At 43.4% G+C, this 20,359-nt stretch overlaps 2 protein-coding genes across 5 annotated transcripts in view; one reads left to right on the forward strand and one right to left on the reverse strand.

The window, feature by feature from the left end:
* ARL15 (ADP ribosylation factor like GTPase 15) overlaps nt 1-17,852 on the reverse strand; it is a 553,398-nt gene extending 535,546 nt beyond the window's left edge. The window contains exons 1-3 of one of the 3 annotated variants that reach the window (XM_053906987.1): nt 17,563-17,852; nt 4,719-4,911; nt 3,775-4,015 (exon numbers count right to left, since the gene is read on the reverse strand). In XM_053906987.1, coding sequence (XP_053762962.1) covers nt 3,775-3,777 — 3 coding nt within the window. In that variant the 5' untranslated portion in view covers nt 3,778-4,015; nt 4,719-4,911; nt 17,563-17,852. The remainder of the gene's footprint in view (nt 1-3,774; nt 4,016-4,718; nt 4,912-17,562) is intronic. The other 2 variants (XM_053906988.1, XM_053906989.1) reach the window with 2 other exon arrangements.
* Nucleotides 17,853-18,031: 179 nt separating this feature from the next.
* Nucleotides 18,032-20,359, forward strand: part of SNX18 (sorting nexin 18) — a 29,748-nt gene continuing 27,420 nt past the window's right edge. Inside the window, exon 1 of one of the 2 annotated variants that reach the window (XM_019464334.2) lies at nt 18,032-19,871. In XM_019464334.2, coding sequence (XP_019319879.1) covers nt 18,251-19,871 — 1,621 coding nt within the window. In that variant the 5' untranslated portion in view covers nt 18,032-18,250. The remainder of the gene's footprint in view (nt 19,872-20,359) is intronic. The other variant, XM_019464333.2, reaches the window with a different exon arrangement.

Consider the following 20,359-nt stretch of genomic DNA (forward strand, 5'->3'; position numbering starts at 1 on the left):
AGGAGTATAGAAATGGTTGAATGGAGGGGCACCTGGGTGGCTCAGTCGGTTAAGCGTCTGACTTTGCCTCAAGTCATGATCTCATGGTTCGGTGTGTGAGTTCAAGCCCTGCGTTGGGCTCTGTGCTGACAGCTCAGAGTCTGGAGCCTGCTTCAGATTCTGTGTCCCCACCCCCCCCTTTCTGCCCCTCCTCTGCTTGCACTCTGTCTCTGTCTCTCTCAAAAATAAACAAACATTAAAAAAAGGGACACCTGTGTGGCTCAGTTGGTTAAGTGTCCGACTTCAGCTCAGGTCATGATCTCGCAGTCCATGGGTTCGAGTCCCACATCGGGCTCTGTGCTGACAGCTCAGAGCCTGGAGCTTGCTTCAGATTCTGTGTCTCCCTCACTCTCTGTCCCTCCCCCACTCATGCTCTGTCTCTGTCTCTCAAAAATGAATAAATGTTAAAAAAAAAAAAATGGTTGAGTGGAAATTCAGTGGTGAGCTTTTAGAAAGGCCCTGAACAGTAAGTTAGTAAGTTAGTAAGTCTAGCCTTACTCTCTCAGCTTACAAAAACAAAATTCATAATGACAGTGTCATAAACTATGATGTTCTCTCATATCATGAAGAAACAATGAGGATGAAGAGAAGGCTTCAGGGGGGCCCCACTCGGGCACAAAAGGGCCTGGGCCAGTGGGCTCCCTGGCCTTGTTTTTCTTGATATATCTATCTCTTGGCTGCTAACGGGTCTCCCAGAAGCTGATAAGGGCAAACTGAATACCATGACTCAACAGTGTCAGGGGCAGAGATGTTCAGGATCTAGGATATGACTTCATCTTATTTCTAAGCTAATAAATTAGCCTGTTACTGTTTCATGAATGCTGGCAGAAGACATCTACTTATACTTCAGAGAGAAAAGACTTTAATACTCAGGGCACAGCAAACAGCATCACCACCAGCACATTTGCATTGGTTCCTCTTGTTCCCCACCTCCACCAAATCCCACAGGGGCAATCCAGCAGGGCCCAGATGGCCACCTGCACGTGCAGTGAACTGCATTACAGCAGAGGACACTGAGCTTGGGTAACCCATTGTTTTATAGCCAGCAGTAAACAGCCTCCCCTTTGTCCCAGAGGGAGACCTTACCTCATGCCTCAATGTTGCTCTCTGCAAACACATCCTGACAAATGGCCTAGATAAAGTGTGGCCAGGGCCTTAGGGCCTTGGTTTCTTGACATACCAAGCAAGTATGTGCAGGGATGTCCAGGGATCACGGTAGATTACCTTTCCAACAGAGCTGGTGGAGAGGGATTACCTAAAATGTGCATAATCTAGAAAAAACTATTATTTTCTGTTGTATTCTCTAAATTTGGGTCACCCAGACTGGGTCAAAGCCCCAACTGTTTGGATTCTGCTATGTGGTCCCAGTCTGTCTATCTAGCTCACTTACTCTACTATTCTCTCCTGAAGCTTTTCTCCTCATTTTAATAAGTTGTGCTTGTTTTCAATTATGTTCTTTCATATGCTCTGCTTATTTAGAAAGCAGCACACACAGTGGAATGATTGCTGATTTTAGCATTAACAAATCTGTATTTAGGTCCAAAGTTTACCACTTGTCAAGAGACCAACACACCCATCAGGCCACTCAGGTAGTAAAGGTGGGATACCATAGTACCTCCCGTTTGTTTAGTGAGTTACACTTCAAGATTGCCATTTTGAAAGTCAAATTTCTCCTTATCCCTCTGCTCTCTTTATCTCACTTATAGACACTGTCTATCCATCCAGATTCTCCATCTTCATGCCTCGGTGTCACCAAGGCTTGTCAGTTTTATCTACTAAGTATTATTCTCTTCACCCTTTTCTCTCCCTGCATTGTTTACATTAATCATGTTTCACGTGGAATCATTCAATAGTTTCCTCAGGCTTGCCACTTTCAATGGATCTGTCTTACATTGACTGATCCTTTCATGTCCCTCATTGCAAACGACTCCCATCCTCATACAGCACGGTTTCCTTATAGCATGCGTTTCCCTTCACTCCTTCTACACCTCACCTTGTATTATTTTACATACAACATTCCTGATTTCCTGTATTTCTCAGCACTCACCATGGTGTTTTATATCTTTGTGCTTCTGATGTTTTCTCTGCCTCAAATACTAATCCTCTCTTTGACTAAGCCCTTTTCCTTTAAAAACTCAGGTCTTGTAATAGACAAGGACATGATACAAGAAAAGGAAATCAGAAGTATAATATTGGAAAGGATATTGTCATCCAGGAAAACCCAAAAGAAACAACAGAAAAATTACTACCAGTAGTACGACAGTTCCATAAGGTAGCATGGTCAAGATTGTACCCAGGAACGTCTATCAAATGGGGAATGGGACATTTCAATAAATTATGGTACATCCATATAATGTGATGTTATGGTGCTGTAAGAAAGAATGAGGATACTAAACTCTGACACGGAAGTAGTTCTAAGATACATCATTAAATTTAAAAAACAAGGGACAGAGCAATGTGTATAGTGTGCCTATCTGTGTAATGAAGGAGGAGGGATAAACATGTTTGTGTAAGGGAACTCTTGAATAACAGCAAGGTACTACAAAAGTTTTTGTTTTTGGATAGGGATAGTGAAGAGGGTTCGGAGTAGAGACTATGGGAGAGTCGGTATGGGAGCAAGACATACTGTATACTCTATATTGTTCAGTTTTGAGTCCTGTGAATTTGATACCTATGCAAAAGACATACACCAAAAACAAAAGAAAAAACAAAACCTCAGCCATCACCTCTACTCTTCTGTCTCCTTCAGATGAGAGGAAGCCCAGAGTGGTGGCCAGAAACCGAGACTTGGCACCAGGCCGACCTGCACTTACCAGCTTTTTGACCTTGGGAAAATCATTCTCCTCCTTTATAATTTGGGAATGACAATTCTCAAAACAACCTTTCTGAGTGAATATTAAGTATGATAATGTTTGTAATATAACTAACACAGTGACTTACATAAAATCAGCACCTGGTATTTTATATGTATACACACACACACACACACACACATATAAGTATACACATATATATTTGTCTAGATTAACATATGCACTTGCATATATATCTACACATATGTGCATTTGACTAACACACTGTACTGAAATGATCAAATGATCTGTTTGTGTCTATTTCTCTCCACATCAACTCTCCTTGTCCCCATCCCCATAGGCTTCTATGATTTATTAATATTTTTATCTCTGGTACAGGCACATTTAAGTGATCAAGAAATATTTGTTAAATTGTTGGTGAACTAAGCGTGGCCAGTTCTTAAGACTCTCTGAACACAGGGAAAAAAATCAACAGAAATATCGTGAAAATTTTCAGTCAAGTCATACTAACCGCTAAGGTTGGTATTATTGCAACTTTCTTCTCTCCCTATACCTTGCCCCTCCATGAAGACCAGAAAAGTATTTATAGACCAGTCGGAGCCAGAGATGGAGATTCTTTTCTATCATAGGTTCTCATTAGAACCAGTTGAGGGTTGAATGAAGGACAAATGCTGTGCCTGAGTTGCCCTTCTCAGTGCTCCCCCCAGCAAGCAGCTCCTTACACTTAAAAAACTTCAGATCCAGACCACACTTCAATTCGCTGATCCCCTTGGCTTAAAATTTATAGAAGCCCAGATTCCACTAAACAGCACAAACAGGCAATGCACAAACAGGAATTCTTTGGATTCCTCTAAAAGAAAAACTGCAGTTTAGTTAGGCAGGTCTGTGCCCCCCCTTTCCTCCCAGTAGGAGTTTGGCTTACCATTGAAGCTGGGTCCCCTGAGAGTCCGCTGGGGTCCAGGAAAGCCTGACTAGCTCACTGGGGCTAGTCTCTTGCTCCTGAGAGTTCAGCTTTAACAGTCCACCTGGCAGTGCAAATATCCTTTCCTTCTAGACACAGAAATGACACGGTGTTATGTCTTCTGCCGGCTCCCAACCCGTCCTGCCTCGTTGCATCAAGGCATGAAGCTTAAGCCTCTTATGTGCTTCCCAGGATAACAATGCTGTTTAAAAAAATATTTCAGGTTGGTAATTTTTCTGCATGTCTGATTTAGCCACCAGACTCATCTCCAGATATTTAATATAGAAACATGAATTTATAGAATTTGTATAAATTTATATATGAATATAAATTTATAAAGACCCTCTACATATCCTATTTCATATATTAAAAGGACTCTTTCCTATAGAATTCATTCACAAGATTTCCTAAAAAGAGAACTGTCCTTGTTCACTTAAAATATTTTATTTACCTGAATCTTATTTTCTTTTTATTTATCCGCTATAAAACCAGTATCTTTGAAGTAAGTGTACGTGTGTAGTACCCTAGATTAAATGAATCTAATATATGCTTTTTCCTTTTAAAATTCTTCTCTAGGTGTAGTTCTGAGTCAGGTTAGACATAATGGCATTTAGTGGCTCTATAGATCTTTAAGCAAATTTGTTGATGTCAATATTGTCTCTGCCAATGAAAAGGCATCTGATCCATTCTGCTACCCCCCCCCCCCCCGATTTTTATAAACATGTTCTCTCAGCTGGGTCAATATGCATAGAATGGGATGGGGAAAATGTTTAGTGCTAAGCAGTCTGCCTTCTCTTATTATGACAGGGGACATTTAAATGACATTTGTCATTTTAAGGGAGCAGAGTTTTTCTCCAAAGGAGGAGCTGGTCCAAAGCTTCTCTGGGGAAAATCAATTATACTACCTTGAATGGAAATGGGCATTTCTCCTCCAGATGTCTGTTGTGCTGTGGTCTGACCTCCTTGAAGATCTTAAAGCATTTCCAGGAGAAATAAGTTCATGCAACGCAGCATCGCTTCTCAGGGCTCAGTTGTTTTCTCCAGCAAGGATTAAGGCAGGTAAGAAGTAACTTGGACTTTCAAAATCAGTGTTGCAAACTGGAAGCCAATAGTGCAAATGTTGCCTTCAGACACATGTCATTTGACTCACACAATATTTTAAAAATCAGGACATTTTTACATACAAATGAAGATTAGTTGTTTCTTAGAAAAATCAAGCCATATGGCAATATAGGGCCTGTATTCTGGCATGTCACCAAGGGGCAGGGGCCCAGTCTTTGTCCTCTTTAGATGAGGTGCACTCTCCTCAGGTCACTACAGGCCCCTGACTCCCCACCCCTCTGGACCCCTCCACTAGGCCTGTTTACATGACTTGCCTGTCCCATGCAGGCATTTGAATTGATGACTTCTTACTTAAAATGTTATCTATAGCTCATATTAAAGCATCCATCTCTTATGTTTACTTTTTTAATGTTTATTTATTTTTGAGAGAGTGTGTACAAGTGGGGTGGGGGTAGAGGGAGAGAGGGAGAGAGAGAATCCCAAGCAGGCTCCATGCTGTCAGTTCAGAGCCCCACACAGGTCTTGAGCTCACGAACCAAACAGTTAGATCATGACCTGATAGGAAATTAAGAGTTGGACATCTGGGGTACCTGGGTGGCTTAGTCGGTTGGGCATCCACCTTCGGCTTGGGTCATGGTCTCACGGTTCGTGGGTTTGAGCCCCGCATTGGGCTCTGTTCTGACAGCTCAGAGCCTGGAGCCTGCTACAGATTCTGTGCCACCCTCTCTCTCTGCTCCTCTCCCATATTCTCTCTCTCTCAAAAAATAAATAAACATTAAAAAATTAAAAAAAAAAAAAGAATTGGACACCTAACCCACTGAGTCACCCAGGTACCCCTCTCTCATGTTTAAATAATAGGTCTGCTTTCTACCCAGCTCATGTAGATTAGATTGCTAGATTATCCTTACAGAAATCTAATTTGTAATTAGCAATACTCTCCTAAATTGCTATGTTGATTAAGTTCTTAGTGTGATAAATGTTCTATTATGTACATATTGTTTCTCTTCCAAGTCACTCCCTGTCTTAGACACTAGTATGTTTTGATAAGTGTCTTTGAGGAGTTGTCACTATATTGTGAAAATCAGTATTTAGTAAAATTTCACTTAGGTTTTTTTTGTTATTCTTTTAGGTTTGCTTGTTGATTTACTTCTTTGAATTTTATTTTATTTTTAATGACTTATTTTTAAAATATTTTTATTCATTTTTGAGAGAGAGGGAAGGGGAGGGGCAGAGAGTGAGGGAAACACAGAATCAGAAACAGGCTCCAGGCTCTGAAAGCTTTCGGCACAGAGCCCAACGCGGGGCTTGAGAACCTTGAGATCATGACCGGAGCCTACGTTGGAGGCTTAACTGATGGAGCCACCCAGGTGCCCCCACTTCTTTGAATTTTAGATTCTGCTGTAATCTCTGACCTCCAGGCATGGTGAATGAATGGAGTTCTGATATGTTAATGAGATAAAGGTCTCATTAGAATTAATCAGAAAAAGACAGGCACAGAGAGAGACAGGCTGCAGAGAGAGCCAGCATTATCAGCAATAAGGGAAGCAAGGGTTCTCTCAGAGCACTAGGTTCTTTCCCTGGAGTAACAGAATGCTTCCCTTCCCGCCCCTCTTCCTAATCTCCTACATTTTAACTTTACAAATGACTTTTTTTTTTTAACTAAAGGAAAAAAAACCCAGCAGATTCTTTCCACTGCCACATCTAGGAACTAAAAATTACCATGTTTATCTGGAAACACATCCTTCAATTCTTCTCCTAAAGTTGGCTACTGTTCATGTTTATATTTCCTACAGCTACTACACATCTTATTACTTCCAACATGAAATATTTGAGTATCTCCTGTATTCCTGCCATTAGGACAGCCACAGGGAAATAGTTATGAACCCAGGATAATGCCAGTCTGTGAAAACCACCACCTCAAACTCTTGGAGTGCTCACCCTGAAACTCATGTAAATGGGGCAGATGGACAGATTGGTAATGAATAAGTAACACACTGGTACAGATGCCACAAAACAGGTATGAACAGAATGCTCTGTGAACTCAAGGGAAGGGATAAGTTATTCTGCCAGGAGAAGCTTCTTGGGAGAAGAGGAACAGGAGTTTGAAGGATGACTAGTTTTGCCCAAACAGGAAGAAAAGTGGGTACTCCAGGCAGAGGAAAGAGCCTATGTGAAAGGCCCAAATCTCGATACACATGTAGCCTGTTGAGGAAATGATGGGAAAGCTAGTATGGCTAAAGTGAATAGTAATACCAGAGCATTTCAGAGGACGTTTGCAACAATCCATTACAGTAAGAAATGCAGCTGAAACTTGGGTGGTAGTAGAATGGATGAAGGGGGGCTAAATTCAGGGTACAGGTGGAAGATGAAGGAATGGTAGCAGTCAGGGGCAACTGAAGTTTCCTCTGTGGGAGCATCTCTGCACGCTAACAATATTAGAGGGAAAAACACAAGAGGCAGCACATCTGGGGTCAGCCAGCAGGGCTGGGACACTGGGAGTCTGATGAATGATCTCTTTGGTGAAATCCAAATGGATGGTCTTCATTTTTTTTTTCTGATATGACTTTTTCCCTCTCTTCCTTGAAATGCTTTTCTCTTATTTTCTAATACATCGCCTTCCTACATTCCTTTTTACCTATGTGATCCTTCCTTCTCAGGCTTGCAGAGGAAAAGGAATGACTGAGGGAGGCTATCTGTTGTCAGCTCACTGTTCGTATCTCATGTCTATGCTCTTTCACTCTGGTAATTTTCTATTTCACAGCCCCTCAATTACCACCTATGGACTAACTTCTAACTCCATGTCTGCCTCAATCTTTCTCTGGGTTCCAGACTTTTGTGCAACTGCCTAGGACATTTCCATCAGGGCACAGGCACTTCAAACTCAACATCCAAAACTGCTCTCATCTTCCCTGGCTCTCACGGATGTCTCATCTCAGCCAATGGCCCTCCATCTACTTGGTTTCTGACTCCTCTCAAGTCTAAGTTCCATGCGACCATTTCAGTCTTGGTTACCACTAACACAGTGAGTGGCTCACACATAGCACTCAAATATTGGTACAGTAAATGAATGAGGCAGAATGGGCTCTTATGTGTCTGGTTTCTGTCAACCCTCCTGGGAAAAAATGTCATCCTCTACCTTTCTCCCATCCCACTTTAGCTTCAGTTAATCAAATTAGTTTCCATTTGCTTCAGAAAGCCTTCCCTGACTACTACCCCACCTCCCTGGTCTGCTAAGTTCCATAATTTCCTGTATACATCCTAATCATAGCACACAGCATGTAGTTTCCATGAGCGCCAATTTCACCAACCAGCTCCATGAGGGATAAAGCGGGATCTTCTTTATACCCTGGTGCCTATTTGCTTGATGGAAGGAAGCTAGCAAAGAAGGAAGAACAGACTGGCAGATATTCTGTAGGAAATGTCCAGAACATATTTGGAAATGAGTATGGAGCTTACAAGAGGGCTATGGCAGACAGAGATCTGAATTATCCATGGTGATGCCACTGGGGTGATCATTCTCACTCTGGAAAATGTGTGAGGGACAAACTCTTCTAGGTGTATAGGGGCTGAGATGGGAGACAGTCCTGGGTATGAGACAGCAAAGAGAGTGGGGACTGTGATGAATTAGCAACAACAGCCGTGTCGAAAGGGGATAAGGTATAGCTGCTATGCAGAAGTACTGGCCCACTGTAGCCAGATCTTCTGACTTTTTTCTCCAAAAGGAGCCAGAAATCCCTATTTTTTAATGAGTGAGAAGTCTCCCACATTTTAAACTAAACACTGGGCCATATTCAGGCAGTGGCTTGGCAATTTGTGACTCCTGGTATAAAACATTAAGAAAAGCAGACTTACAAACTATGACACTGCATATATATTGATGATGGGAAGAAAAACAGGCCACAATTCAAAAGGGGGACAGAAAAGATCTACAAGAACATGCTCATTAGTCACTAGCTGAGTTAATCTAGGAAACATATTTGAGGAAAGAGGACAATTTATAAAGAAGGCTGTCAAGTAATGAATATTGGATCAGGTCCTTAGTCTGATTTTGGAGTAGGAATGAGCTCTGTGAAAGAGGTCCAGTATTGAAAAATGAGGAATTTCTTTAATAGTAGTAGATAAATTTTTAGAGACTTGGGGTACAGTCTCAGCTATACATATCACTACAGAAATGAACATCATAAAATCCAAGTGTGAAAATATGTCCAAGTCACCTCAACAATGAATCACACCATTTAATAAATTAATTTTAATCATTAGACAATACTTTAAATTATATTAAAATTAATTTTATACCATGAGCATTGTGTGAATTTATGAACATAATATGGACTTATTTCATTAAGTCCAGTTAAGATCACATGAAGTGATTTTTTTTACTCCCATTTTTCAGACTAAGAAACTAAGGTTGAGAAAGGTTCATTTGTTCATTCATTTATTCACTCAGTTGACAAATATTTACTGGATTTAAAACATTTTTTAATGTTTACTTTGGGAGAGAGAGGGAGAGAGAGAGAGGGCACAAGCCTGAGTGGAGGAGGGGTAGAGAGCAAGGGAGAGAGAGAGAATCCCAACCAGGCTCTGTGCTGCCAGCACAGGACCCAACTCCGGGATCGATCTCATGGACCATGAGATCGTGACCTGAGCGAAAATCAAGAGTCAGACCCTTAACCAACTGAGCCACCCAGGTGCCCCTAACATTTATTTGATTTACTATGCTGGGCATACAGTACTGCACAAAGAAGACAAAATCCCTGTCCTCAAAGAATTTTAATCCTTGTGAAACCAAGTAGACACAGAAGTACAGTAAGTAGCCTTCCTTTCAGACATGGCGCTTTCTTTGAATCCAGGCCTTCTATTAATTCTCAGCTACAAAGCTTCCAGCAAGCAGCCAATACTCTTTAATAATAACAGTTTTACAGAGCCAGCAGGGGGCAGACCTATGACTCAGACAATGAAAGTTCTGAGGACAGCTAAGTAGTCACTGGCCTGCTTCCCAGACACGTGATCTCAGCTGAGCTCCCTCTGCAGTTGGATTTCCTGCCCTGTGGTCCTGCCCTGTGACACTAGAGATGATAATACCTGATCTGTCCATGGAAGAGTTGCAGTGAAAATACAGCAGGAAATAAGATTTTAAGAGGTGAAAGTTCTTATGAAATCCTATGTATATATTTGTATAATGCTGGGTATATTATACAAAAAACTTTCAAGTAAATATAAATACAGTGCAATTTGTAATACTATACAAATAGCCAAATGCAAACATAAATCAACCAATGGTGAAATTCCCAGCAATTTCAGAAAATCTGGAGTATTGTTCTGGATTGTTGAGTTAGCTTTAAGATTGTTAATGTAACGAGAAGTGTCATTTAATTGCCTTAGAAGCATTTCCTTATAGCTGGACACAGAGGGGCAGAGGCAAACAGACCCAGATACATGAAGAGTTACTGAGAAGAGCTGACCTCCAGGGAGGAAAGTCACTGAAGAAGTATTTAATTGCCTACTATGTCTGTTTTATTCATTGCCGTGTTGTCAGTGCCTGGGACAAACTTCCTGCTCTGAAAATGTTTGCATTCCAACAAGGGAGACAATTACTATATAGATGTGTTTATGGTAGGTAGTGCTACACAGAAAAGAAGCACTGAATGATGGTGGGGGGGTGGAAGGGAGAGAGCAAGTATTAGTTAGGATAATTAAAGCCAGCTGCATCAATAAACAGATCATGCAATCTCAGTGGCTGAACCAACAAAGGTTTCTCTTCTCATAAAGTCTGATTGGTGTCGGTGACTCAGGGACCTAGGCCGTCTCCACCTTTCTTCTGGGTTCTCCAAGGCAGAAGAAGAAAGGAGGGATAGAGGAGCTACACTGATTCTGAATAAAGTGAAAATGCAGCGTGGTGGATCTCAGGGGGAAGAAGATTCCAGACAGAAAAAGCAAGCAAACAAACAAAAAACATCAAGGACAAAACCTGAGGCAAGTTCTGGTGTCTGGTCTGACATGTAAGAAGCTTAGAAGTTGTTACTCCATTCTCAGGAGGAGTAAAAAGACGAACAAACTGAAAAAAATCAAATATTCTTAGATTCATAAGAGAAATGAAGTTGCAGCACAAACCACTACATCCATATTGGAGAGACCAACAGATGAATATAGAGAATCACACCTTGGCAGAGCAGAAGCCTCTGTAGGAAACAGTGTTGGGGTGGGAACAGCTGAATTGTAATTGATGAATTGCTGGAGGACCCGTGCGGACAACTCAGAGTTAAAAACTCCGGGGAGACCCAGCCATTAGAGAGTCCCCACATTTTTGTGAGTTTTACCTCCTGGATCTCTACCAGGTCCTCACAGTGAATACTGGAGAAAAATCCTCTACTGCTTTTGGCAGGGGAAGGGGAAAAGAAACCATTTTTAAACATGCTAGAGCATTGTGTTCTTCTAACAAGGTGCGACCTCAGGAGAAACTATTTAACCTGAGCCTAACCTGCTGGGATTTTAGTAGGGCCTAACTGATCTAGAGGAAAGGAAATCTCCAACTCCAGCACACTCTAACCACCCTGTCCCACTTAATGGAAGAGGAAAGAAAAAAAAAAAAAGCCCTGAAAAGTACACGTGAAGTTCACAGGCCAGAGGCAGAGGCTCACTAAAGGCCCAACAATCACCATAAAATGCTTCCCTGCCCACTGTACCTTACCATACATAATAAAAGGCCTATTTCCAAAATTCCTCTTACCTAGCAAAATATGCCTGGCTATGAGGAAAATATTACAAGGCATACTAAAAGGCCAAAAAATAAAGTCAAACAAACAACAACAAAACAAACAAACCAACCAACCCCAAAGACACAGTTGGAAGAGAGAGCAAGTATCACAACCAGATTCATATATGCCAAGGATGTTGGAATTACCAGATCAGGAATTTAAAGCAACTGTGATTAATATGCTAAGGGCTCTAATGAATAAAGTAGACAACATGCAAGAATAAATGCAATGTAAACAGAGAGGTGGAAATTCTAAGACCCAAAAAGAAATGCTAGAGATCACTGTAACAGAAATGAAGCATGTTTCGATGGGCTTGTAGTAGATGGACATGATTGAGGAAAGAATCTCTGAGATTGAGGATATATCAATAGAAACCTCCAAAACTGAAAAGTATACGGAAAAAAAAAGGCTAAAAAAAGATAACCAGCATAGAATATCCAAGAACTTTGGGACAACTACAAAAAATGTAACATACATGTAATAGGAATAACAGGAGAGTAGAAAGAAGAAAACAGAAGAATTATTTAAAACAACAAATGAGAATTTCTTCAAATTAATGTCAGATACCAAACTATATATCCAGGAAGTTCAAAGAACACCAGACAAGACAAATACCAAAAAAAAACCCAAAAAAAACAAAAAAACAAAACCCTACGCCTAGGCACATAATTTTAAACTACAGAAAATGAAAGAGTAAGAAAAAAATCCTAAAAGAAATCAAAGGAAAAAATATCTTACCTATAGAAGAGCAAAAATCAGAACTATATCTCACTTCTCCTCAGAAACGATGCAACCAAGAGGAGAGTGGAGTCAAATATGTAAAGTGTTGAGAAAAAGAGCTACCAATTTAGAATTCTGTGCCATGAGAAATTAAGACTTTCTTAGACAAATAAAAATGGAAAGAATTTGTTGCCAGTAGATTTGCTTTGCAAGAAATGTTAGGAGTTCTTCAGGGAGAGGGAAAATGGTTAATAGATTAGAAACTCAGATCTACTTAAAGAAAGGGAGAACACTGGAGAAGGAATAAGTAAAGGTAAAATAAAATCTCCTATTTTTCTTAATTGATCTAACAAATAACTGCTCAAAATAGTAACAGCAGTGCTTTATTCAACTATGTACGTTTATGAGTGTGTATATATGTGTGTGTGTGTGTATATATGTATATATATATGTATATGTATATATATGTATATATATACACACACACTTATGTATGCTTATCCATACATAAAATAAATGATATAAATAAATATGTATATATGTATATATATACACACACACACTTATGTGTGCTTATACATATTTTATACATAAAATAAATGGTATCAATGCGACAAGGGGCCAGAAGAATTTGTATTATTTTGTCATCAGAGGGTACTCACACTACCTGTGAAGCAGTATAGTGTTAACTGAAAGCAGACTTGGATTACTTGTAATGCGTATTGCAAACTGTAGGCCAACTACTAAAAAAGAAGTTTAACTGATATGTAAGAAAGCAGAGAAAATGGAATCAATGCTTTTCGACATTATATTGGAAGTCCTAGCTAATGCAATAAAGAAAACCAAGAAAAAAAAGGCATACACATTGGGAAGAAATAAAACTCTCTTTGTGTGCAGATGACATGATTGGCTATGTAGAAATCCCCAAGAGAATCAACTAAACCCTCCTCCCACCCCTAGAGCTCAAAAGTGATTACAGCAAGGTTGCAGGATGCACAGTTAATATACAGAAGCCAATTGTTTTCCTACACATACTAGCAATGAACAAGTGGAATTAAAAGCACAATACCACTCACCTTAGCACCCTCTGAAAATGAAACACTTCGGTATAAATCTGAGAAAATATGTAAAAGATCTATATGAGGAGAAACCAAAACTCTGACGAATGAAATCAAAGCACTAAGTAAAAGGAGAGATATTCCAAGTACTTGGATAGGAAGATTCAAGATGTCAGCTCCTTCCAACTTGATCTGTAGATTCAATGTGATCCCAATCAAAATCCCAGCATTATTTTGTAGCTATCAACAAACTGATTATAAAGTTTACCTGGAGAGGCAAGAGACCCAGAATGGCCAAGACAATACTGAAGTAGAAGAACAAAGAGGGCTGACACTACTGAACTTTAAGTCTTACTCTATAATTTTTTAAAAATTTATTCATCAGCTCGGAGCCTGATATGGGGCTTGAACTTCCAAAATGCGAGATCATGATCTGAGCCAAAACCAAGAGTCAGACGCTTAACTGACTGAGCCACCCAGGCACCTGTAAGTCTTAACTCTAACGCTGAAGTAATCAAGACAGTGTGGTACCGGTGGAAAAATAGACGGATCAATGGGACAGAATATAGAGCCCAGAAATAGATTCACACAAATATAGTCAACTGATCTTTGACAGAGGAGGAAAGGCAACACAAAGAGGCACAGATAGTCTTTTTGACAAATGGTTCTGGAGCAGCTGGGCATCTGCATGCAAAAATCAATCAATCAGTCGAGACACAGACCTTATACCTTCCACAAAAATTAACTCAAAATGGATCAGAGACTTCAATATGAAATGCAAAACTATAAAACTCCTAGAAGATAACAAGAAAACCTAAATGATGTTGGGTATGGCAATGACTTTTTAGTTATAATTCCAAAGCACTATCCATGAAATAAATAATTGATAAGCTGGACTACATTAAAATTAAAAACTTCTGCTTTGTAAAAGACAACATCAAGAGAATGAGAAGACAAGTCACAGACTGACAGCAATATTTACAAAAGACATCTGATAAAGGATTATTTTCCAAAATGTACACAATTTCTTTTTTTTCCAAAATGTACAAAATATTCTTAAAAGTCAATAATAAGGAAGCAAACAACTCAATTTAAAAATGGGCCAAAAATCTTAACAGACTACCTCACTGAGGAAGACATACAGGGACACCTGGGTGGCTCAGTCAGTTTAGTGACTGACTCTTGATTTTAGCTCAGGTCGTGATCTCATGGTAGGGAGATCAAGCCCCGCATCTGGTTCCGTGCTGAACGTGGAACCTGTTTAAGATTCTCTCTCTCTCTCTCTCTCTCTCTCTCTCTCTCTCTCTCTCCCTCTGCTCCCCTCCCCCATTCACACACACACACTCTCTCTAAAATTAAAAAAATTAATCATAAAAAAGATATACGGATGGCAAATAAGATGTCCTACATCATATGTCATCAGGGAAATGCAAATTAAAATGAGGTGCCACTACCCACTTATCAGAATAGCTAAAATCCAGAACACTGACAATACTGATCCATTGCTGGTGGTAATGCAAAATGGTACAGTCACTTTGGAAGTTGGCAGTTTCTTACAAAACTAAACATACTCTTACCATGCAATCCAGTAATTGTATTCCTTGACATTTACCCAAAGGAGTTTAAAACTTATATCCACACAAAAACCTGCACTGGAGTGTTTATAGCAGCTTATTCATAATTGCCCCATTCTAGGAACAACCAAGATATTGTTCAGTTAGACAAATAATAAATAAACTGTGATACATACAGACAATGGAATATTATTAGGGCTAAGAATAAATGAGCTATCAAGCTATGAAAATACATGGAGGAGGCTTAAATGCATATTACCAAGTGAAAGAAGCCCATCTACAAAGGCTGCATACTGTATGATTCCAACTATATAACACCCTGGAAAAGGCAAAACCATGGAGACATTAAAAGGATCAGTGTTTGCCAGGGGTTAGGAGGGAAGCAGAGATGAACAGGCAGAGCACAGAGGATTTTTAGGGCAGTGAAACTACTCTGTACGCTACTACAATCATAGATGTAGATACATGTCATTATACATTTGTCCAAGCCCATAAAATACACAACACCGAGAGTGAATCCTAATGTAAACTATGGGCCTTGAGGGATAAAGGTGTGGTAGTGTGGGTTTATCGATGGAAACCAATGCACCACTCTGATTGGCGATGTTGACAGTGAGGAGGGGCTATATGGAAAATCTCTTGTGCCTTCTGCTCAATTTTGCTATGAACCTAAAACTGCTCTAAAGAAATAAATCTGAGGCACAAATGTGCTTGGCTTGTTCCAGAAATAGCAAAGAAACCGCTGTGGTTTCACTCTAGTTGAAGAGAGGAATGGAAAGAGAAGCAAGGGCCAGGCCACCACATAAGGCCTCACAGGCCAAAGGAAGAAGTGTGAAGATACGGTCGTGTGGACCTATTTAGTGTCCCGGAATGATGTGTTTCTACAAACGCATAAGGAAATAGAAATAGTTGATGGTTATAAAAATGATTGTGTCAACTAAATTATGAATAGTCTCCATTTTCCAGAGAACTCTTTTAAAAATGTGTTGCTGTATCTACTTCCCTGAGTGCAGAGTTATAATTTTCTAACACTTGAGCACATTTTCTAAATATCCAAGACCCTAAGGAACTTTTCCTGTCACCCAGGAGCCACAGAGCCAGGCACCATGGATAGCCCGTTTCTCTCCTTCACCAAGCCTGATGCCTGGCCTCCCATCGGACTCCTGCCAACGGAATGCTTGTTTGTTCTGGAACTGCAAACAACCTCTGACATCCAGTAGTTCCTCAACTACTGTTTCTAAGGAGCAGCCCAACCAGTCTTTAAAAGCCATCACCTCGAAGTCCTGGAATTTTCACACCTGACATAGATTTTTAGTCTCTCTGTCTCAAAACCTGAAGCATTGCAAGTTTCGTGTTACTTTAGCGAACGCTTTAACCTAAAAAAGTAACTACCAGATGAATGGTAAGGGTGAAATTACACATACTTATCCTAAATATGGTAGGTTAGCTTCTCACAGTTAACAAAATCAATTGTATTGTAGATGTTCCGTAAATGTCGACTTCATGTTTCTGACCACATACATTGTTGACGATGAAATTCAATGACCTCTCTTGCTTACTGCAAGAAGGATCCTAACTCAGAGTTTTCAACTAAAAATGTCGTAATTCAGAATTTGCTTACAGAATTGAATAAAGGTTTTTGCATTAGGGATAAACACTGTGGGAGTACTTCTGGTATACTGGGTTGGTGGTTTTGCGCAAGATGCTTAGAATACCACAGCCCTTCCTCACAATACTTGTAAACTCTTCTGGCCCGTTTCCCAGATTTGCTTGAAAAGGGTCAGAGGACAGGCTGAAATTAATGACATATGAATGCTGAATCCCAGTTAGAGGTGTCTTTAAAGGAATCATTAGGCTAGACTTAATAAAAGGGGACTATGAGAAGAAAAAACTTGGGGCAAATTATACACTGAAGGAAAAGAAGATGTGAAACGAGGCAACTTCGGAGATGGGAGCTGATTAGTATCTCGGGAAGTGAGTTTTCTTTTTTGAATCTACGTATCTTAAAGATAATATAAATACAGTGAGACAGAGATGAATGGACACAGATGGTCACTGATCTCAGATTAGGAGTAGGGGTGTGAACATGAGGGTCCTTTCTGGTGCTATGCCCTGGGATTATGGTTTTAGGACCCCATTCTCTTTATGAAGGAGAACGGGGCTTTTGCTTTCCCAAACAGCAGTTAACATTAGCAACAGCAGCAACAAACACCTGACTGTGCTCCCCATGTATAGTACTCGCCATATATTAATCCCTCTGTTTCATGTTCCCCATCTGTAAAGTAGGGATTACATGATTATCGAATCCCCACAACAATTTAGGAGGGAGGGAGGTTCAGTGAGTGACTTGCTCAAGGTCATAAGCTAGGTAGTGTCAGAAAGCGAATTCGAACCCAGTAGCCTGACTCGGAAGTGTAAACTCTCATTCCTCACTACGTGAGGCTCAGGGAGCAGAAGGGACATATGCAAAATGCCAGCTCTCCCTGCAGACGTATTTTACTGGAAACTCTCCCGCCCTGATGCCTCTCTTCCCACACCACCCTTAGCCTCTTCATTTGTCAGGCACAACACCTTCCTTACTTTGCTCTTGTCATTCTTCTCCCCTTCTTGCCAGAAGGTTCCAGCGGGTGGAAGACGAAAGGGAGCGGACAGCCCCCGGCACAGGCATCTTGTTTTCCTCTTAGTGCCGTCGCTAATATTCACTGAAACTCCTTTATTAGATGTGTGGTTCAGTTATTCTAGAAGCATTCACTGAGCGCTCAGAGTGGGAACGTTCGTCAGGAACGCAAATATTAATTTACTTTCTAGGATACGGTTTGTTGGGTTTTTTTTACCTAAGAGCCTAAACATCTCAGACAATTCACTTCTTTCTGAGTGGAAATCTTCGCCCTGCGCCTCACGGCTCAGGGCCCGCCTGAAGGGGGCAGTGGCGGCCGCCGAGTGGGCTCCGCCGGCAGGCGCGGCGGCTCGGCTATCGCTTGCTCTCGCCTGGCGCGCGGCTCTCGGCCGTGGATTAGCGCAGCTGGGGACGTGGGAGGCCGCGGGCCCCGCCCCCGGCCGGCGGCGGCGGCGGCGGCCCAGCGCGGCAGTCGGCGCTGCGAGCCGAGCGACGCGGAGGGCGCGACCGGCGGGCCGGGGCGCGGAGCTGCGCGCTATCTTTTGGCCTCCACTTCGCGCGCCGGGGCGCGGGCGACACCGCGGGTCCCTTCGGCCGACCCCGGGCTCGCGGCGCCGGGAGTCGGCGGCCGCCCGCCGGGACGCCGGGACCATGGCGCTGCGCGCCCGGGCGCTGTATGACTTTAGGTCGGAGAACCCAGGCGAGATCTCGCTGCGGGAACACGAGGTGCTGAGCCTGTGCAGCGAACAGGACATCGAGGGCTGGCTCGAGGGGGTCAACAGCCGCGGCGACCGTGGCCTCTTCCCGGCCTCGTACGTGCAGGTGATCCGCGCCCCTGAGCCCGGCCCGGCGGGCGACGGGGGTCCGGGAGCTCCAGCTCGCTACGCCAACGTGCCGCCCGGCGGCTTCGAGCCCCTGCCCGCCGCGCCGCCCGCCTCCTTCAAGCCGCCGCCCGACGCCTTCCAGCCGCTGCTGCAACCGCAGCAGGCGCCACCGCCGAGCACCTTCCAGCCGCCGGCTGCGGGCTTCCCGTACGGCGGGGGCGCCCTGCAGCCGTCGCCTCAGCAGCTCTACGGCGGCGGCTACCAGGCCAGCCAGGGCAGCGACGATGACTGGGACGACGAGTGGGACGACAGCTCCACGGTGGCCGACGAGCCCGGCGCGCTGGGCAGCGGCGCGTACCCGGACCTCGACGGCTCGTCGTCCGCGGGCGGCGCGGCCGGCCGCTACCGCCTGTCTACGCGCTCCGACCTGTCACTGGGCTCCCGCGGCGGCCCGGCACCTCCGCAGCACCACGCGTCGGGGGCCAAGAGCTCGGCTACTGTAAGCCGCAACCTCAACCGCTTTTCCACGTTCGTCAAGTCGGGCGGTGAGGCCTTCGTGCTGGGCGAAGCATCGGGCTTCGTGAAGGACGGGGACAAGCTGTGCGTGGTGCTGGGGCCCTACGGCCCAGAGTGGCAGGAGAACCCTTACCCCTTCCAGTGCACCATCGACGACCCCACCAAACAGACCAAGTTCAAGGGCATGAAGAGCTACATCTCCTACAAGCTGGTGCCCACGCACACGCAGGTGCCGGTGCACCGGCGCTACAAGCACTTCGACTGGCTGTACGCGCGTCTGGCGGAGAAGTTCCCTGTCATCTCGGTGCCCCACCTGCCTGAGAAGCAGGCCACGGGCCGCTTTGAGGAGGACTTCATCTCCAAGCGCAGGAAGGGCCTGATCTGGTGGATGAACCACATGGCCAGCCACCCGGTGCTGGCGCAGTGCGACGTCTTCCAGCACTTCCTGACGTGCCCCAGCAGCACGGATGAGAAGGCCTGGAAACAGGGCAAGAGGAAGGCCGAGAAGGATGAGATGGTGGGCGCCAACTTCTTCCTGACCCTGAGCACGCCCCCCGCCGCCGCCCTCGACCTGCAGGAGGTGGAGAGCAAGATTGATGGCTTCAAGTGCTTCACCAAGAAGATGGACGACAGCGCGCTGCAGCTCAACCACACGGCCAACGAGTTCGCCCGCAAGCAGGTGACGGGCTTCAAGAAGGAGTATCAGAAGGTGGGCCAGTCCTTCCGCGGCCTCAGCCAGGCCTTTGAGCTGGACCAGCAGGCCTTCTCCGCCGGCCTGAACCAGGCCATCGCCTTCACCGGAGATGCCTACGACGCCATTGGCGAGCTCTTTGCCGAGCAGCCCAGGCAGGACCTGGACCCCGTCATGGACCTGTTAGCGCTGTATCAGGGGCACCTGGCCAACTTCCCCGACATCATCCACGTTCAGAAAGGTAAAGCCTGGCCGTTAGAGCAGATGGTCTGGAATGTGTTGTTGAGGCTGAAAGGGCCTCTGATTTGGACAGAAACACCAGTCTCTGTTTCAGACTGGTGTTCTATGGGTTGGGAATCAAGAAGAGATGTGGACAGCTGGCCTGTTTTTCTGAGTGTATGATGGATTGTGGGCAGGTAGCTGCCTCCTTAAAGAAATTCCAGACAGGGAGTGGGTACTCTTCAGAGAAAGTTCTGAGAGTACTTTTTATGACAGTGCTATCATTTTCGAGTTGAATGGTTGGGTAATGAGCTTCTGGGATCTGTAATCTTGTACCTAGGGTAGAATTAGAAGAGGACCCAAACCATGTTAGGCATCCATTTGAACACTGCAGGGTCACTTACTTAGTGATGGGTTTCAGGAAGCATGGAGATAATGGGGGAAGAACGGATATCTGCAAATAAAGTAAGCCCCGTGTCTTCCTTCCACACCTCTCAATCCCTAGTTTGG

The sequence above is a fragment of the Panthera pardus genome, unplaced genomic scaffold (assembly GCF_024362965.1).
Source record: "Panthera pardus isolate Hobbes unplaced genomic scaffold, ASM2436296v1 HiC_scaffold_2, whole genome shotgun sequence".
Classification (NCBI taxonomy): domain Eukaryota; kingdom Metazoa; phylum Chordata; class Mammalia; order Carnivora; family Felidae; genus Panthera; species Panthera pardus.